At 45.9% G+C, this 20,277-nt stretch overlaps 1 protein-coding gene across 1 annotated transcript in view; it reads right to left on the bottom strand.

The window, feature by feature from the left end:
* The window catches only part of LOC126195581 (polypeptide N-acetylgalactosaminyltransferase 2-like), a 229,932-nt gene that overhangs the window by 33,280 nt on the left and 176,375 nt on the right, over positions 1-20,277 (bottom strand). Inside the window, exons 5-6 of the mRNA XM_049934207.1 lie at positions 13,122-13,187; positions 12,351-12,472 (exon numbers count right to left, since the gene is read on the bottom strand). Of these exons, the coding sequence (XP_049790164.1) occupies positions 12,351-12,472; positions 13,122-13,187 (188 nt within the window). The remainder of the gene's footprint in view (positions 1-12,350; positions 12,473-13,121; positions 13,188-20,277) is intronic.

Below are 20,277 nucleotides of genomic sequence, written 5' to 3'. Positions count from 1 at the left end.
TATGCTCCAAATTTTTAGGTTTACTTACTGTGGTGTCACCGCCAGACACCACACTTGCTAGGTGGTAGCTTAAATCGGCCGCGGTCCATTAGTACATATCGGACCCGCGTGTCGCCACTGTCAGGATCGCAGACCGAGCGCCACCACAAGGCAGGTCTCGAGAGACGTACTAGCACTCGCTCCAGTTGTACGACGACGTTGCTAGCGACTACACTGACGAAGCCTTTCTCTCATTTGCCGAGAGACAGTTAGAATAGCCTTCAGCTAAGTTAATGGCTACGACCTAGCAAGGCGCCATTAACCATTTGTAACGTTGCATGTACCTCAAGATAGAGTCTCACTTGTATCATCCAGAATGCTGTATACCAAAGGACAATATAAAAGTTAAGTGTTCTAGTAGCTACGTTCTTTTCTTTATCACATTCATTACGAATCCTGTTCCAGACTTAACGCCAGACGGCGTGAGTTGACGCGTGCCCTTTCGGCTACTTCACTGTGGACTGGCTGCCTTAACAGTCCACTACACTTACTGAGGAAAACTTGAAGAAGTATATTACAGAGCTTCTCAGTCTAATGTCTGGTGAAATTATTTTCTGTGGTAATTCATCATTTAGAAGGAAAGTACTGATTACGCGGGGGGCGGAGAGGGGGGGCGGGGGGGGGAGCAGTAAAAATAATCTGTCGAGTTCACCCGTGTGGTCATTATACAGGCACCTCTTGAATGAGCCAGGCATTATAACTGCACCATCAAAATACGTATACTCGCTAGTGAAATTCGTCAGAAATGATCGATCACAGTTTGGGAAGAAAAGTGATGTCCATACCGACGACACTAGAGGGAAAAATGGCCTTTATAACCTATTATTAAAGGTGTCAGTGGCTCCGAAATGAGTTCAATATGCAGCAAGAAAAACATTTTCATCAATGGCTAACAACATAAAACGTGTGACAGGTAGTGAATTAAGTATTAAATCTTCCCTAAAATCATTTCTCCTGGACAACATCTTCTATTCCATGGACGAATTTCTATTCCAAAACGGAGAGCCTGTAAAAAAACTGATTTAAGTGCAGTTACATGAGTAGGACTAAAAAACAATGTGTTCATTAATGTTAACAATAATCATGTACAGCCCGCATCTCGTGGTCGTGCGGTAGCGTTCTCGCTTCCCACGCCTGGGTTCCCGGGTTCGATTCCCGGCGGGGTCAGGGATTTTCTCTGCCTCGTGATGGCTGGGTGTTGTGTGATGTCCTTAGGTTAGTTAGGTTTAATTAGTTCTAAGTTCTAGGGGACTGATGACCATAGATGTTAAGTCCCATAGTGCTCAGAGCCATTTGAACCAATCATGTACACATCCGTTGAAATGACGTGTTCCACATCATCTCGAATGATCTATGGAACATGCAACTAACTACCCATCTAACTAACTGGAAACGATATTCTGGATGAACAGCTCCAGGAAAAATGTTTGGCTGCCATGAGAAGTGGTGTGTGAGTGAGAAGCGGATTTCTGCGTTATGATTTGAGAAAGAGCGTCGTAGGGCAAGAACTACGAGAGGTCGTGCTGTCTTTATTTTGGGGATTGAACGCATTAGGCCGAGATACGTTAATAGCTGCACTGAAGCGAGTGTAGACAAAGGTATACAGTCTGAAAGTCAGCGTTGCGAGTATGTGAGGGAGATATTTGGATGAAAGTACGAATCGGGTGACAACTGAGATGTACGAATCGATAAAGAGAGGATTCACTCCACCTAAAACATCTCGACCTCTACCTACTATTACCTTCAGTAATTTTGAACACTCGAAGCGAACCTTTTGCAGCATATTCGTTTACGTACAATTTAACTGTTTTTACCTACATAGTTAAAAACAGCTTTATGAATTGCATAGTTACGCTTTCTTTTCTCTTCTGGTGGTCTGACGATTATCACCTACTAATGGTCTGAAGATTATCACTGGCAGGTCGCAAACGGTTACGGCATTGTCAAACGCTTAAGTGAATACGTCGTAAAAGTATAAAAAAATAAAAGAACATAATTATGATGTATTTAGTGATACATTGGCGCCCAAAGAAATGGCTTTTTTAAGGTTGCACAGAACAATGCAGGCGATGTCGCAGAGGGATGATGGGATGGGCAAGGAATGCTGTTCAGCTACGGTTAGGGCGAGACATTGCCTTTCTTTTACAGGTATATGTGAGGTGGAGTGGGATGCATTACAAACCATTGGGTTGATTGGTTGTTTCTGGGGAGGGGACCAAACAGGAAAGTCATCGGTCCCAGACCGTTAGGGATTCTTGCTTGAGCGGCGTAGCGTGAGACTCAAATACACGCCACAAAGGCAGTGGCTGCCAGAAACGCACAGCGCTTGATATCTGTGGCGCATCTGACTTGCTCACTGTACCGAAAACAAGCGTAGTAGACTAACTGTGTGAAGATTTGCAGTAGCTAGACCCATCATATTCTAGGTGGTCGTAGGAGCATTTTTATATGCCTCGCTGCTGCCGACTACACCGACAGATCTTCTGTAACTGTCCCTTCCGAGACGAGTTACCGCACTTTTTGTGCACCTGTTCGTTACAGTTCACAATGGCCTCCGTCCAAATGATTGCTTTCTGTGTATTGGAAACTATTTGTCATTCAGGGCATTACGTTGGACGTTAGGGAGAGAGAGGGTGCGTGATAAGAGGCGTGTTGTGATTGGACTATCTGCAGCCCCCCCCCCCGCCCCCTTTCCCCTCAGGCCGCGTACTACCCAGCAGCACATTGCTGAAAACGTGCAGCCTGCGTCAGCATTTGCATGCGGCGCGTGACCTGGGATTTTGCGACATCGTTATCGTCGCGTATTCGCTACGGGTGCGCAGCGATGACAGAGGGGCCCCAGGGCTTCCGATAAAAAAAAGTGTGTGCTGCGTTACACGTAAAACGCGGCATTTCCACCTGCATGACGCACAGCCGTATTACTCGACGTGAGTCTCATTTTTAAATCGGGACAGAAAAGCATGAATTTGCATTCTTGTATATGGTTCTTTATTTGTATCTACGAATATTCGGGATACGGATGTGGACAGCAAAGGGCGACAAACCATAACGACATACATTAGGTGGTGTAAAATCTAGTATCTCTCCGACCAATAGACAGGGTATCTTCCCTCTAACCACCTACGGGAGAGTTTGTGTGAGAAATCTCACTTTTCCAAACCCCTCCCGGGCACAGAGTGTTCTCACGGTATCCTTGATTGTCTTGTTGGGCACCAGCGTTTTGCGGCGCCGGCGGGCACTGGTTGCCTCGTCATGGGCGATCGGGATTCTGGACTGATAAAGGTAAGCCCATGAGAGCGTCAGTGAGGAGAGTAAGAACCCTAGCGCGCACGTGTAGGCTCCTCGGACACAGGTGTAAATACAGTAATGATGATTAGACGCCTGAACAAACGTCTCGGTCTAACGGACCCCAGGATGTTATGGGGGCTTGCCACAGTTGCTCCACTGTTTGCCTTTACTTGCTCGATTGAGCGAGTGGTTTTTTTGTGAGGGGGGAGGGGGGAGAGGTATGGTGCGTCTTTTGGGTGATTTGACGCAGTCTTCCACAAATTCCTCCCTTGTGCCAACCGCTTCATCTCAGAATAGCACCTGTACCCTACGTCCCCAGTTATTTGTTGGACGTGTTCCAGTCTTTATCTTCCTCTACAGCTCACACTAGTTTAGTATCATGGAAATTATTTCCTGATGTCTTAAAACATGCCCTATCATGTTGTTCCTTCTTCTTTTTAATGTTCTCCACAAATTTCTGACCTCAGCGATTCAGCGGAGAACTTCATCATTCTTTATCTTACCGGGCCACCTAATTTTCAACGTCTTTCTGTAGCACCGCATCTAAAATACTTTGATACTCTTCTGTTCCGGTCTTCTTACAATCCACGTTTCACTCCCATACAATTATGTATTACAAACGTACATCCTCAGAAATTTCTTTCTCAGATTAAGGGCTGTGTTTGTAACTAGTAGACTTATCCTGGCCAGGCATCCCTTCTCTGTTTGCGCTAGCCTGCTTTTTGTGTCCTCCTTGCTTCTACCGTCATGTTTTATTTTGGTTCCGAGGTATAAGAATTCCTCCACTTCGTGTATGTTGTGGTCCCCAATTTTGATAGTAAGTTTCACATATCTGCTGCGCTCATTACGTCCGTCTTTCTTCGGTTTGCATTCTGTGCTCGGTAGACTATTCATTAAATTCAACAGGTTCTGTACTTCTTCCACGATTTACTCAGGATAGCAATGACATCATCAGATACTGTCGTTGTCACTTAGAATTTTGATCCCAACCTTTCACCTGATTGGACTTTAACCAATTTTAGTCCTGTCCTCCAGGATGCTTAGAATTTGGGGAATCTAGGATTACTGTGTTGTCAAGCGATCACAGACGATTAGGGTACGACGATTAATGGGTATTGCCAACCTCGTGGCAGCTCGGCTGGCGCCTGATGCGACTGTCGCGTGAGCTCTTGCAGCACCGCCTCCACGTAGGAACCCCCGGCCATTAGCTGGTACGCTGAGCATCAGCATGCTGGTTACTGGCTAAACATGCTCTCATTCGAAGGATCCGTCACTCGCAAGAGAGTAGTTTTCCTGAGGCTTGACCTTGAGCCGATGCTTAGAATTAGGTAATGGAGCTTCTTCCCTCTCTCAACCCAGCTCCCAGATGTACCTGTAGTCATAAGGTGTAAGACTGTCGTTTTATTCAAATACACAATTGCGTGGGAAGCTAACCAAAAAAAATATTCAAATGTGTGTGCAATCGTATGGGACTTAACTGCTAAGATCATCAGTCCCTAAGCGTACACACTACTTAACCTAAATTATCCACACACCCATGCTCGAGGGAGGACTCGAACCTCCGCCGGGATCAGCTGCACAATCCGTGACTGCAGCGCCATAGACCGCTCGGCTAATCCCGCGCGACGGAAGCTAACGGTGCATCATTACTATCTTCTAAAGTTATCTAATGCAGACCGACTCAAACAGGGCTATATTTGCCGATCAAAGGTTGTGATCATCCTGCACAGTGCGCTAGTGTCTTACGCTCCTTGGTGCATGGAGCACAGGTGGTCTCAAATCCCCATAACCTGCCGGCTGAACTGTCATACCTAAAACGCTGTTCCAGCAGAACCATTATTCTGACAAACAGATTCGTAATGCTTTCCACTGGTAGGAATTTAAAGCGGAGAAGAAAATAAAGATTCGGAGGCACCCACTGCAACGGTCTTCTTGCCGTATATTGGCGGCATCTCTTCAAGAATCGACAGGATTTTCAGTAGACACAAGTTTAAGTGCCTTTTTCATCCACAATTATCTTCGGTCACAAACGATCTTGGACTCAGGGAACGCGGCGTGTACAAGATCCCACATTAGTGTCGAAAGCCTTATATTGGGCAGACATGTCGCACGGTGCTAGAGTGTTGCGTCGAACACCATCGACGTACTCGCTTTTGCCAACATGATAAATGAGCGGTAGCGGAGCATCTAACGTCTTGAGAGAAGACTAAAGTTTCATGCTCAGTACCCTCATTCTGGATTTACACACCGTGGTGACAAATATAGTGTCGGGCCTCCTTCTGACCTGAAATTTGGAACAACTCGACGTGGCATGGACTCAAGTCGTTGTAAGTCTCCTGCAGAAATATTGAGGCATGTTGCCTCTACAGCCGTCCCTAATAGCAAAAGTGTTGCCGTTGCAGGTTTTTGTACACAAACTGACCTCTCGATTGTGTCCCACAAATATTCGATGGGACTCATGTCAGGCGACCTGGGTGGCCAAATGTTCTTGAAATCGATCGCGAACAACTGTCGCTTGGCGGTGTGCCGCATTGTCATCCATAAAAATTCCATCGTCCTTTGGGAAATAAAGTCCACGAATGGCTTCAAACGGTCACCAAGCAGCCGAACGTCACCATTTTCAGTCAATGACCGGCACAGTCGGACCTGAGGACTCAGACGATTCCATATAAAAACAACCCACACCATTATGGAGCCATTACCAGCTCTCACAGGGCCTTGTTGGCAACTTGGGTCCACGGTTTCGGGAGTCTGCGCCACACTCGAACTCTACCATCAGCTCTTATCAACTGAAATCGGGGCACATCTGACCAGGCTCCGGTTTTTCAGTCGTCTACGGTCCAACCGATGTAGCCACGAGCCCAAGAGAGCTGCTGCAGACGATGTCGTGCTGTTAGCAAAAGGCCCTCGCATCGTTCGTCTGCTGCCATCGCCGATTAATGCCAGATTTCGCCGCGCTGTCCTAATAGATACGTTCGTCGTACGCCCAACGTTAGTTTCTGCGGTTATTTCACGCAGCGTTCTTGTCTTTTAGCACGACAACTCTATGCAAACACCGCTGTTCTCTGTCGTTATGTGAGACAGTCGATCAATGCGTTGCCAGTGGTGAGAGGAATTGCCTGAAATTTGGTATTCTCGGCAAACTCCTAACCATGTGGATTTCGGAATATTGAATTCTCTAAAGATTTTTGAAATGGAATGTCCCATGCGTCTCGCTCCAAGTGCAATTCCGCGTTCAAAGTCCGCTAATTCCCGTCATACAGCCGTAATCACTTCTGAAAGCTTTTCTCATGAATACAGATGAGTACAGATGACAGCTCAGCCAATACGCTGCCCTTTTATACCTTGTGTACGCGACACTACTGTCGTCTGCATATGTGGACACGGCTATCCTACGACTTCTGTCATCTCAGTGTATTAATAAGGAGGCCGTACATATGCGTGCGGTAGAGAATCTTACCAAAAGCGATACCGGAGTTCAACTAAGCACTGCCTAAAATCGAACACTGGCTGCCGTTAAATGAAAACTACAGATACATGAACATTCGATTTCTGACCTAATGCAGAGGGTTAATTCAATTTTTAACAACCGTAGCATCCAACAGCGCCATTATAGCCCGCTGCGCATGCACGGAAAGACTCCTTTCGGCTCCCGACAGCGGGCACTATGAACGTCACTTCCGCCCAGCTGTGTGTTCCTTTTGCTAGTGGCAACGATGATTTTCGTCGTTCGCCGCACCAATACCACCAGCCCGAACCAGCGTTACCCCTTCATCACAGCATGAAGCTCTGCTACTTACTGGTACGATCAGTGTTGGACCATCAGGCCGTGATGTGGAGTAACCTCACTGACTCCTTCATCGTATCACTGCAGAGACTGTAGAACCGGGCGTTCAAGCTTGCGCTGCGCCTTCCAAGACTGTATTACACCACCCAACTCTACGAAGATACGGGCAACCCGCTGCTGCGCAATAGAATCAGCCAAACACTACGCGCCTTCTGTGCCAAGGCGGGACAATCCCGCAACAGGCTCCATCAGCGCTCTGGGCCATCAAAAACATTACCCGCCGACAAAGTTTTGGCAGTCTAACTTGTTGAGGGAGTAATACTCCCCGTAACAGAGTGACAGTGCACCCCACTCACGTCAGCGGAAGCCAGACGATCACGACAAGTCGCACAACCCCAAAAGCGAGAGGGAAAACAGGAACAACACAGGGGTGTTTACGCTGCACCCAGTCCTAGCACGATTGCTCGTCCAGGAAGAAGCGGAAGCAAGTAACGCCAGTCGAGTTTCGCAGCAGCGACGACACCAACTATCACCACCTGATCATGTCGAAATGTTTTCTTCGATGAAATATTGTAGGAGTTGCATATCTGTACAATGTAGACCTTCCATGGATGGAAATGCCACATTTAATAAATTATCCGGGGGGTATTATGGCGGGATCGAATGCATTTCACATTTAAACCGTTTCGTCCCAAACTTCGGAGGACATTTTCAAGGGGGATCGTAGCTTCTTTCAGTGTCCAATTCACACACTGGCTCGTTACTGACTGTAGCAAACTTCCGTTTACGTGTGCTTCCGCGCAGTTGGGTGACGTCGCATGTTTTGTACACCCGAGCGCAATTGGCTGCCTTCGTCCGCTTTGCTATCACCCCGTGGTGTAAGACTGGAACACATCTTCTTGATCACCGTGATCCAAATGTCATTCAATTTCCACCCTCCTTCTTCCTACTGAAATTCCTAGGGTGTTCGAAGAATCTCTATGGCTTCTCTGTATATCCTTTCATGGTATCCGCTTGTGGCTGCCAGTACTTTAGCCCTATGAAAATGGGTGTGGTGGTCCCTGGCTACAAAGTACATTCCCCTTCGCAATTGTCCATACGCTCTTCTAGTCTTCCCCCCCCCCCCCCCCCTTAGTTTGTAGTACCCGCGTGCACCTCTCCAAAACTACGAAGTCCTGAAAATTCCTGCTTTTAGGAGCGGTTTGCAAGCATTCTTGAACAATTTTATGTGAACTTGTATCTTTCCGGGTGGGTTTGTAGATTACTGCGATGTTCTGTTTTTCAAGACATTTGCTATGCGGTCAGTAACCTCCTTAATGAAAGGCAGGAAAACTTTCTATTTCACCGGCGCTTGTGAATCGCTACGATTTCTGTGCTGTGGTCTTAACGCTCTTTTTACCTCAACGGACCGATAATCATTCGTGAGCAATGCCTTGTGAGATGTTTCAATTCCACTTCAAGCACCTGTGGGCCGCATATGTTCCTTGTTCTATCCGCCAACGTTTCTAAGGTGCCTCGCTTTTGTTGTGGGGCCCGCATCTCGTGGTCGTGCGGTAGCGTTCTCGCTTCCCACGCCCGGGTTCCCGGGTTCGATTCCCGGCGGGGTCAGGGATTTTCTTTGCCTCGTGATGGCTGGGTGTTGTGTGATGGCCTTAGGTTAGTTAGGTTTAAGTAGTTCTAAGTTCTAGGGGACTGATGACCACAGATGTTAAGTCCCATAGTGCTCAGAGCCATTTGAACCATTTTTTTTTTTTTTTTTTGTTGTGGGTGGTAGTTCGCATCCCGCTGTACGTAACGGCCAGTGTGCGTGGGTTTTCGGTAAACCGTATGGCCTAAGTCCGGTGCTGAAGAAGATGTGTACCGATCTTCCACCTTGAGGTGATAACAGCAGCGGGGTGCACTCAGCAACGAGCCATAGTGTGAATCCAAAACTCAAAGACGCTACAACCTCTTGAAAATGTCCTCTGCAGATGGGGGTGAAATGATTTTGGGTTTAAATGTGGAATCCATTCGACCACGTCATAATAGCCCGGAACATTTTATTAATTGTGACTTGCACAGCGTTATCTGACCACAAACCTGGGAAGTATATTAGACAGGAATTTTAGTAAAGTTTAAAAAATCGCTATATGTTCGGATTTCAATAAGCTGTTTAGTACGAGGGGTATTCGGAAAGTAAGGTCCGATTAGGCGCGAAATGGAAACCACTATGAAAATCTGATGGAGCTCTGCACAGATGTGTTGGGCAGTGTCTCTACTATGCGTAGAGATCGCGTAACATCGCTCTTTTCAGTTCAGAGCGCAAAGTGATCACGTAGAAATGCCTAAAACAAATGTGTCCCGCCTTGTAGTGGATCTGGTGAGAGATTTCGCCTGAAGTTATGCAGCCCACATTACATAAATATCGCGTTTCTTTCTTAAAGACAGTTCTCAGCCGCATTCTGCAGGGGCAATGAAGACGCTCCTGCATAGTTTTCGATGGGAAGTGTTTGATCACTCACAATACAGCCCTCAATTGGCTCTCTCGTTGTTCATCTCTGCTCACATGAACCGCTGGCTACGAAGACAACATTTTGGCACAAACAACAAAAGGCAGACCGGCGTAGAGAACTGGCGGAACGCAGAGGCGGCTGCTCTCTGTGACGAGAGTAGCGGAAACTTTGTAAAACGCCACGTCAAATGTCTAAGTCGGAGCGGCGACTATTTAGAGAGGTAGCTGGAAGGTGTGGCTAACTGTTTCGAATGAAAAATTTTTTCATTTTGATTGTGGTTTATATTTCGCGAGCGATCGGACCTAACTTTCCGAACAGCCCTCGTAAATGATGTGCTTTCTGCTGTACCGACGATCTTCGCAAATGCTATCGGCAACCCTTCGGGCATTTCGGGCGCGCGTGCAGCCTATGTGGCCCCTGCATGCCTCCGCGTTGCGGTCTCGCTCTGTCGCAGCAATGATCAGACGCAGGCGGCGGTACCATCGGTAGCAGAGGCCCCCACTTCCAAGGGACCTATTCGCCTCCGCCACATTCGTGAGCAGAAAACAGTACAGCGAGTATTCCGCCGCTTGCCGCCGTGCGGCAAGACCTAGGCAAGTCAGTTCTTCCGGCTTCGAGAGCCTCTCCTGGCCTCCCGGTGGTTGCTATTCACCCCGTCGTCCCACCTAGGTACCAACGCCGCTGTTTTCAGCATTCATCTCTGCTTCCCTGGTGCGATCAGACTGTATCCTGGATAGACTTTCTGCTCATCTGCCGGTCTAATTTCCGACAGCTTATTTGGACTTAGAATATTTTCCGTACAAGTGCATTTGCCAATGAAGATACTAATTACATTACTTTGTCAGACTCTGGAATATACATACTGTTAAGTTTTCATGTTCCTATGAGACACTGTAATTGTGCTTTTGTTATTATTGTCGAAGTAGATATTTCTTTCTTTGGTCAATAAACTTTTGTAACATTTGATCACTGTTTTCTCTGTGTCGGTATGAGCGACAGGTCACCTTCAGAGCCCGAAAAACTGCGTGAAGATAAGCAACTAGTAGTAGCCAAGAACTTCCTCGTGCGATGCACAGCCATTTGAGAAGTACACTACCGGCCTTTAAAATTGCTACACCACGAAGATGACGTGCTACAGACCCGAAATTTAACTGACAGGAAGAAGATGCTGTGATATGCAAATGATTACCTCTTCAGAGCATTCACACAAGGTTGGCGCCGGTGGCGACACCTACAACGTGCTGACATGAGGAAAGTTTCCAACCCATTTATCATACAAAAAAGCAGATAACCGGCGTTGCCTGGTGAAACGGTGTTGTTATGGCTCGTGTAAGGAGGACAAATGCGTACTATCACGTTTCCCACTTTGATAAAGGTCGGATTGAAGCCTAGCCCGATTGCGGTTTATTGTATCGCGACATTGCTGCTCGCGTTGGTCGAGAACCAATGACTGTTAGCAGAATATGGAATCGGTGGCTTCAGGAGGGTAATACGGGTCGCCGTGCTGCATCCCAATGGCCTCGTATCACTAGCAGTCGAGATGACAGGCATCTTATCCGCGTGGCTGTAACGGATCGTGCAGCCACGTCTCAATCTCTGAGTCAACAGATGGGGACGTTTGCAAGACGACAACCATCTGCACGAACAGTTCGACGACGTTAGCAGCAGCATGGAGTATCAGCTCGGAGACCATGGCTGCGGTTACCCTTGACGCTGTATCACACACAGGAGCGCCTGCGATGGTGTACTCAAAACGACGAACCTGGGTGCGCAAATGGCAAACCGTCATTTTTTCGGATGAATCCAGGTTCCGTTTACAGCATCATGATGGTCGCATCCGTGTTTGGCGACATCGCGGTGAACGCATATTGGAAGCGTGTATTCGTCATCGACATACTGGCAAATCACCCAGCGTGATGATATGGGGTGCCATTGGTTACACGTCTCGCTCACCTCTTGTTGGCTTTGACGTCACTTTGAACAGTGGACGTTACATTTCAGATGTGTTACGACATGTGGCTCTACCCTTCATTCGATCCCTGCGAAACCCTACATTTCAGCGGGATAATGCACGACCGCATGTTGCAGGTCATGTACGGGCCTTTATGGATACAGAAAATGTTCGACTGCTGCCCTGGCCAGCACATTCTCCAGATGTTTCACCAATCGAAAACGTCTGTTCAATGGTGGCCGAGCAACCGGCTCGTCACAATACGCCAGTCACTACTCTTGATGAACAGTGGTATCGTGTTGAAGTTGCATGGGCAGCTGTACCTCTACACGCCATCCAAGCTCTGTTTGACCCAATGCCCAGGCGTATCAAGGCCGTTATTACGGCCAGAGTTGGTTGTTCTGGGTACTGGTTTCTCAGGATCTATGCACCCAAATTGCGTGAAAATGTAATCACATGTCAGTTCTAGTATAATATATTTGTCCAATGAATACCCGTTTATCATTTGTATTTCTTCTTGGTGTAGCAATTTTAATGGTCAGTACTGTATGATCCCCAATCGAGATACATTGGCTCTCCTCTCACCGCTACATGATCTGTGTAAAAAATCACACTGTCCCAAGTACGGTAGACACGTAGCCACTAGAGCAACATACAGTGGTATGAAATGTGGTGGGGGGCTGGCGCGGAAGGGGAGGGAGAAGGGACGAGGGAGGGAGGGAGAGAGAGGGGGAGGGAGAGAGGAAGAGGGAGGGAGGGAGGGGGAGGGGGAGGGAGAGAGGGACAGACTCACCTCTGCGACCCTCTCCAGCAGCGGCTGCAGCCAGTCGACGTTGCACTCGCAGTGGCTGTCCAGGAAGGTGAGCACCGGCGCCGTGGCCGCGTCTGCGCCGCGCACCCGCGACCGCATCAGGCCTGCCACACGACGATGCGTCACTCTCCTCCTCCACACACTTTCTTCTCACATCGTAACACATCACAGTTGTCTTACGTAAACATTATTAATCTTTACATTTATACAGAACGCTTCCAAACAATTGAAACAAAGTCGGGGTAGAACCCTCGCATCATTCGCTGTATGTATTCACATCTCTTGGACCCTGAAAACAAACACTACAAACCAACATTTCGCTTAAGTCACAACCAATGAAAATCTCTAACGCAACCATCTATGTGGCATGCTTATAATTATGTATATTTATATTTTAGGACAATTAATATGCACCTACCTTTTGAATGAAGGAACTGAAAATAAAATTGTGGCTGGTTGCTGTCTCAACACCATCAACATTTAACTTCATGATATCTATGTCAACAGGGTAAACTAACATTTGCATCGGTTGTTAATACCAGCGCGCGCGCGCGCGCACACACACACACACACACACACACACACACACACACACACACACACACACACACACACACACACACACACACACACACACACATGCACGCGCGCGTCAGGGCGTTTACAAAAATGTATTTTCAGTTATTTCACGTAACAGTCGCAACTGACATTATTGTTATCAATTGTCTTGCTTTTAAGAACAATAACTCTTACCTTCGCGTTTTTCATTCCTGAGTACGCGCACCTTCTGTATTTTAGCCAGCTCCTCTCCATCGGCGGCTGAAAGGAGAAACGTCATCACAGTCAGACACATTTATACAATTCATACTCTCAATGGGAAGAAAATCAACTACTTCAACACTATTTATGTTGGTTACATCAAAATTATTAACGAATTAGCTGGACAAAAACACCACAAGAAGTGAATACTTGAACATAAAAAAATGTTCAAATCTGTGTGAAATCTTATGGGACTTAACTGCTACGGTCATCAGTCCCTAACCTTACACACTACTTAACCTAAATTATCCTAAGGACAAACACACGCACCCATGCCCGAGGGAGGACTCGAACCTCCGCCGGCACCAGCCCCACAGTCAATGACTGCAGCGCCCCAGACCGTTCGGCTAATCCCGCGCGGCACTTGAACATAAATGCAGACTCTAGCCTAGTCTGCAAATCACGCTGTTGTACTTGACCAAGAACGGCACCTTTGCAGTGTCCACAGTGCGTTGCAAGCGCTAGTCGTCATCAGAACAGTGTCGGAGATAAGTGAATTCGGAAGTGGGCAAATTGACGGTGCTCGTATCGTGGGTGTTCCCATAACCAATAATGCCAAAGTGTATGGTGTTTGATATTCCATGAGGCACCATGTCTAAGATCTCTACCGCTTACAAGAAAAGTCGGAAAACACCATCCGCTGAGTCACAACGTGGAAAGAAGTATGTGTTGAGTACAGTTGTGAAACTACCGTAGGCTACTGTAGTCTATCATAAGTAAACTTAAAACTACGGTAGTTTTCCTAGTAGCCTTGGCCAGTTACGAATGTACCCTCGTTACCTTTGTGTTGAATGTGTTGCATACCTATTAGGCGTTATCTCATTTCGATAGCTATGTCTGCATATGCCACCACTGTCTTACTAAATTCCCCTTCAAACAGAAGCCGGTGAATCATCTATAAACTGAGTGGGGATATACAGGGTGTTACAAAATGGTACGGCCAAACTTTCAGGAAACATTCCTCACACACAAAGAAAGAAAAGATGTGGACATGTGTCCGGAAACGCTTACTTTCCATGTTAGAGCTCATTTTATTACTTCTCTTCAAATCACATTAATTATGGAATGGAAACACACAGCAACAGAACGTACCAGCGTGACTTCAAACACTTTGTTACAGGGAATGTTCAAAATGTCCTCCGTTAGCGAGGATACATGCATCCACCCTCCGTCGCATGGAAACCCTGATACGCTGATGCAGCCCTGGAGAATAGCGTATTGTACCAAGGCCGTCCACAATACGAGCACGAAGAGTCTCTACATTTGGTACCGGGGTTGCGTAGACAACAGCTTTCAAATGCCCCCATAAATGAAAGTCAAGAGGGTTGAGGTCAGGAGAGCGTGGAGGCCATGGAATTGGACCACCTCTAGCAATCCATCGGTCACCGAATCTGTTGTTGAGAAGCGTACGAACACTTCCACTGAAATGTGCAGGAGCTCCATCGTGCATGAACCATATGTTGTGTCGTACTTGTAAAGGCACATGTTCTAGCAGCACAGGTAGAGTATCCCGTATGAAATCATGATAACGTGCTCCATTGAGCGTAGGTGGAAGAACATGGGGCCCAATCAAGACATCACCAACAATGCCTGCCCAAACGTTCACAGAAAATCTGTGTTGATGACGTGATTGCACAATTGCGTGCGGATTCTCGTCAGCCCACACATGTTGATTGTGAAATTTTACAATTTGATCACGTTGGAATGAAGCCTCATCCGTAAAGAGAACATTTGCACTGAAATGAGAATTGACACACTGTTGGATGAACCATTCGCAGAAGTGTACCCGTGGAGGCCAATCAGCTGCTGATAGTGCCTGCACACGCTGTACATGGTACGGAAACAACTGGTTCTCCCGTAGCACTCTCCATACAGAGACGTGGGCAACGTTACCTTGTGCAGCAGCAACTTCTCTGACGCTGACATTAGGGCTATCGTCAACTGCACGAAGAATTGCCTCGTCCATTGCAGGTGTCCTCGTCGTTCTAGGTCTTCCCCAGTCGCGATTCATAGGCTGGAATGTTCCGTGCTCCCTAAGACGCCGATCAATTGCTTCGAACGTCTTCCTGTCGGGACACCTTCGTTCTGGAAATCCGTCTCGTTACAAACGTACCGCGCCACGGCTATTGCCCCGGGCTAATCCATACATCAAATGGGCATCTGCCAACTCCGCATTTGTAAACATTGCACTGACTGCAAAACCACTTTCGTGATGAATACTAACCTGTTGATGCTACGTACTGATGTGCTTGATGCTAGTACTGTAGAGCAATGAGTCGCATGTCACCACAAGCACCGAAGTCAACATTACCTTCCTTCAATTCGGCCAACTGGCGGTGAATCGAGGAAGTACAGTACATACTGACGAAACTAAAATGAGCTCTAACATGGAAATTAAGCGTTTCCGGACACATGTCCTCATAACATCTTTTCTTTATTTGTGTGTGAGGAATGTTTCCTGAAAGTTTGGCCGTACCTTTTTGTAACACCCTGTATAAAGGGCTGGGTAACCTACAGAACAGTTTTGTTCTACATAATTGTCCTCCAATCTGTTACTTAAAAACAATCAGAGTTTATGCAAAATTGAAATTGACAAAGTCTAACTAATGTTTTATTCGAAACTTTTTGGTTTACAACGTGAAACAGAGGGATGAGTTTATCATATAGCGCTAGAAAACTCAATTTCATCAAAAAAGTTTAAAAACCGCAAAACAAAAACATATCGAACAGTACTTTAATACTTCGTCCTGTTTTCATCAATCATGTTTCTGTTATTCATAAACAACTTTGGACATGTCAGTAAAAACAGGAAATTCTTTCCTTTGATTATGGTGAAGAACGTTCCGTTGATAAAATCTGACAATAATAATTATACAGATTTTTTTATATTTGTGTATGTAAGCTGTACTTGCCTTAAAGTAACTGTTTGGTTGTATAAAAGGGCAGAAGTTACGCGATCAAATAGTTTTTATTACTTATAAAATGCAACATACCAATATTACCGGTTATCCGACAATTTACTACGTGATTTATGTAATGTATCAAAACTAACGACCAATACTGGTTATCACTGTTAGCATTCAATGGATTATATTAAAAAAAAAATTATAACGACCAATAGTTTTGGCAAAGCGCAAACCTAAAGCTAAGTGAATGTGGCAGTCGCTCACTGAAGAGGACTGTGACGAAAAACAAGAGAACGACAGCTGCAAAAGCCATTGCACAACTTAATGTCGCTCTCTGGACCCTGTCAGCACCAAAACAAGGAAAATACCTCTGAATGGCAGGGCGAGCTCAAATTCCAGTAATACAATAGCCTGTAGCAGGAAAACGTGGGTCCATGGCATAAAACCTGGATCATGAAGCGAAGGAAGAATGTCATTTGGTCGAATTAGTCCTGTTTCATACACTTTACATCTTCTGTTTACACCTACCCCGTTCCCTCCCCGCTCGGCAGCCATTCCGTGGTGTTCCATGGGTCCCATGGCTACTCTGCGAGGTTGGATTACTGCCAAGGATTATGGTACCATTTTGGCTGATCATGTCCGTCCCATGGTACAATATTTGTTCCCCAGTGGTGATGCTGTGTTCCAACATTACACGCCCATGTTCACACAACTTGCATCGTCTAGGGCTACTTTTGTTCGCACTGCGAGAGAAGGGTTTCTGATCGCTATCCACCTCCATCACCGTTACCCGAAATTTTCATTATTTTGCAGGAAAGACGGTGTAGAATCCCTTAAAAAACATAACCATAAATGGTGTGGCTATTCACGATACATTCAGTGCGAACGCACACTGCGTCCAAACCCTTGTGGAAATCGGGCAAAGCCGCGAGCAGTGACGATAATGAACAACGGACGCTAAATATGTAGTGTACGGTAAGTTGATAATTTGAGCTGGATGGGAAGTACCTTCGGATATCTGAGATGGTTAAAGCGACCGCTCACATAAAGCAGGAAATCCGGTTTCGATTTCCGCTCCAGCACAAGTTTTCACTTGTCGCCACTAAATTTATTTCAATGATAAAGTCCAGCTGATGTCTGTGTTTCACTTATGCCGTACGATTCACCGATGTTAAACTATCATTTGAGACTATATTTCGTAGAAAACCCTACATTCCAACATCTGATTTCGAAAACTCTGTCTGATCGTGATATAATCCAGGTAGAATTTTCCTGCATCTCCCGGCCTTGCCAAGTACGTCTCCTCCTCTTTTGATTTATGAACAGTGTATTCATTGTCACTAGCTGAAATATATTGCGGAAATCAATTACTCTTCTCTTTCATTCCTGCTACGAAGCCCATATTCTCCCTTAACTCCTTCTTCTATCCTTTCCCTTACGACCACGTTTCAGTACCCCATGATTATTAGATTGTCATCACCCTTAACAGAATGAATAACCTGTTCAATATCCTCGTATACATTCTCTACCTCTTTATCTTCTGCTTGCGACGTCAGTATGTATACCTGAACTATTGTTGTCAGTGATTTGGTTTGCTGATGATTCTGATGATAACAACCCTATCCCTGAACTGTTCACAGTAACTACTCTCTGGCCTACCTTCCTATTCATAACGAGTTGTTCTCCCTCAGTCCTATTTTCTGTTGATATTAACCTACATTTTCTGACTACACAGTGTGTCCCAGAAACGTTGTACAAACTCCGAGAGGTTGTAGAGGATGTCTTGAGGATCAAATCGAGGATCGGAACCTGCATCCGGAAACGTCTTCCAACGACGCTACAGAGCGTCGAAGTTATAGGCGCCAGTGCCTGAAATTAAGCCACCCCTTATGCAGCAAACAGGGCCCACAGGCGGAAGTCTCACAATGTTTTATGTTAGTGATCGCGACTCTATTGCTTTAACGGATGACGGTTTCTGTCACGGGTTTCAATCCACAGTTTATTTGTCTCCTGGCATCCTCGAAAGTCTTCATTCTTTCTCGGTACACACGAGAAAAATAAACCTGGATGGTAACCCCTGCATACAGCCATCATCTACCAAGACAACACAGCACCGCGTTCATAGGAGACAAGGCCTGTCTACGCAGCAGCTAGCTCCGTCTTCTCCACTGACGATCGTGGCAGTCAGTCACGATCACTTAATAACCGTACAAAGTCACCTTTTCTGCCTAGGAAGTGGCCTAGCGCCAGGCGCCGGCGCCTTCAACTTCGATGTTCTGTAGCGTCGTTGAATCTGAACGAAACGGATTCCTACGCCACACTTATTCCTCAAGACACCCTTCACAATCCCCCGAAGTTCGTCGCAACATTTCTGGAACACCCTGTATTTTTACCTTATTTCCACTTCACTGATCTCCTCCCCCCCCCCCCCCCCCCAAACCCAATATTGAGGGTGAGCCTTTACATTTCCCTTTTCAACTTCCCTTGCTTCCCTACCACGTTCCAACTTCTGATATTCTATGCTCAACACGTAGAGAGTTACCCTTGGGTTGGTTATTCTATCTTGTTCCCATGGTCAAGTCTCCCTTGCAGTCCTCACTGGGAAATTCGAACGTGGGCCTAAATTGGAGCCTCTTGCCAACAGGGAGATCATCAAGACTTTTTTTATAATAGCTCATATGTCCTGTGGCTACACCCTATATGCCTAACAGTGCAGTTGTTTCTGTTGTCTTCTGTATCCTTATGCCGTTTATCATTGCGGATTTCCCGCCTTTTGAGGGTAATTTCCCACACTAAGGGAAAGACAGTGTCCTGAACTTATTGTGTGCCCCTCCGCACTATTTTATAATGCCATGGGCAGAACGAGGACGACTTTTGTATAAAATGAATGTTACGGGAAAGCTTGTTCCACGGGCGAATGACGGAAATGGGAAAGGAGACACAGAGACATTTAGAATTGTGTTCAAGCACAGAAAAAGTAATGGACTTAAAAGACCTTTTACTGCACCGTAACTGAATCATGGTAGGTGATAGACGAGTAGAGGTATCGAGTAGTCCAGTCACTAACATATCGATGAAGAAAACAGGTGAAGAACACAAGCCACTGAACCGATGACATCCTCGCTAATGGAGCACAAGCAGTACTAACGCGACCAAATACCCAAACGTTATATACCGGTCTCACACAAGCATCCACAGCTATATGGAGTCGTCTGGAATTTACACTACTTGTGCCATGTTGTACTCGATTACGGGTTTCAATCCACAGTTTATTTGTCTCCTGGCATCCTCGAAAGTCTTCATTCTTTCTCGGTACACACGAGAAAAATAAACCTGGATGGTAACCCCTGCATACAGCCATCATCTACCAAGACAACACAGCAGCGGTGTGGGGGAGTAGCCATGTATGTGAAAAACGGTATCCCATTTGAGTCAATTGATGTTTCAAAGTACTGCACTGAAAAGGTGTTTGAATGTTGTGCAGGTGTGGTTAAATTTAGTGGAGCTAAACTTCTTACTGCTGTTATTTATAGATCCCCAGACTCCGATTTCACAACATTTTTGCTAAAGCTAGAGGAGGTTCTTGGTTCACTTTATAGGAAATACAAAAAGTTAGTTATATGTGGTGACTTCAATATTAATTGTATAAGTGATTGTGCAAGGAAAAGGATGCTGGTAGACCTCCTTAATTCATATAATCTTATGCAAACCGTATTCTTTCCAACGAGAGTGCAAGGGAACAGTAGAACAACCATAGACAATATTTTTGTTCATTCGTCATTATTAGAAGGGCATTCTGTTAGCAAAAAGGTGAATGGCCTTTCAGATCATGATGCACAAATTTTAAGTCTAAAAGATTTTTGTGCTGCAACACATGTTAAATATAGTTACCAACTTTTTAGGAAAGCTGATCCAGTTGCTGTACAGACTTTTGTAAACCTTATCAAGGAACAAGAGTGGCAAGATGTTTATAGTGCTGTTACAGTAGACGATAAATATAATGCTTTCCTCAAGACTTTTCTCGTGCTCTTTGAAAGTTGTTTTCCGTTAGAACGTTCAAAACATGGTACTAGCACAAACAGGCAGCCTGGGTGGCTGACTAAAGGGATAAGAATATCTTGTAGAACAAAGTGGCAATTATATCAAAACGTTAGAAACAGTCACAATCTAAATGCAGCAGCCCA

The sequence above is a fragment of the Schistocerca nitens genome, chromosome 7, assembly GCF_023898315.1.
Source record: "Schistocerca nitens isolate TAMUIC-IGC-003100 chromosome 7, iqSchNite1.1, whole genome shotgun sequence".
NCBI lineage: Eukaryota > Metazoa > Arthropoda > Insecta > Orthoptera > Acrididae > Schistocerca > Schistocerca nitens.
The sequence above is the reverse complement of the archived record's forward strand: the minus strand, read 5'-3'. Positions and strand labels throughout refer to the sequence as shown.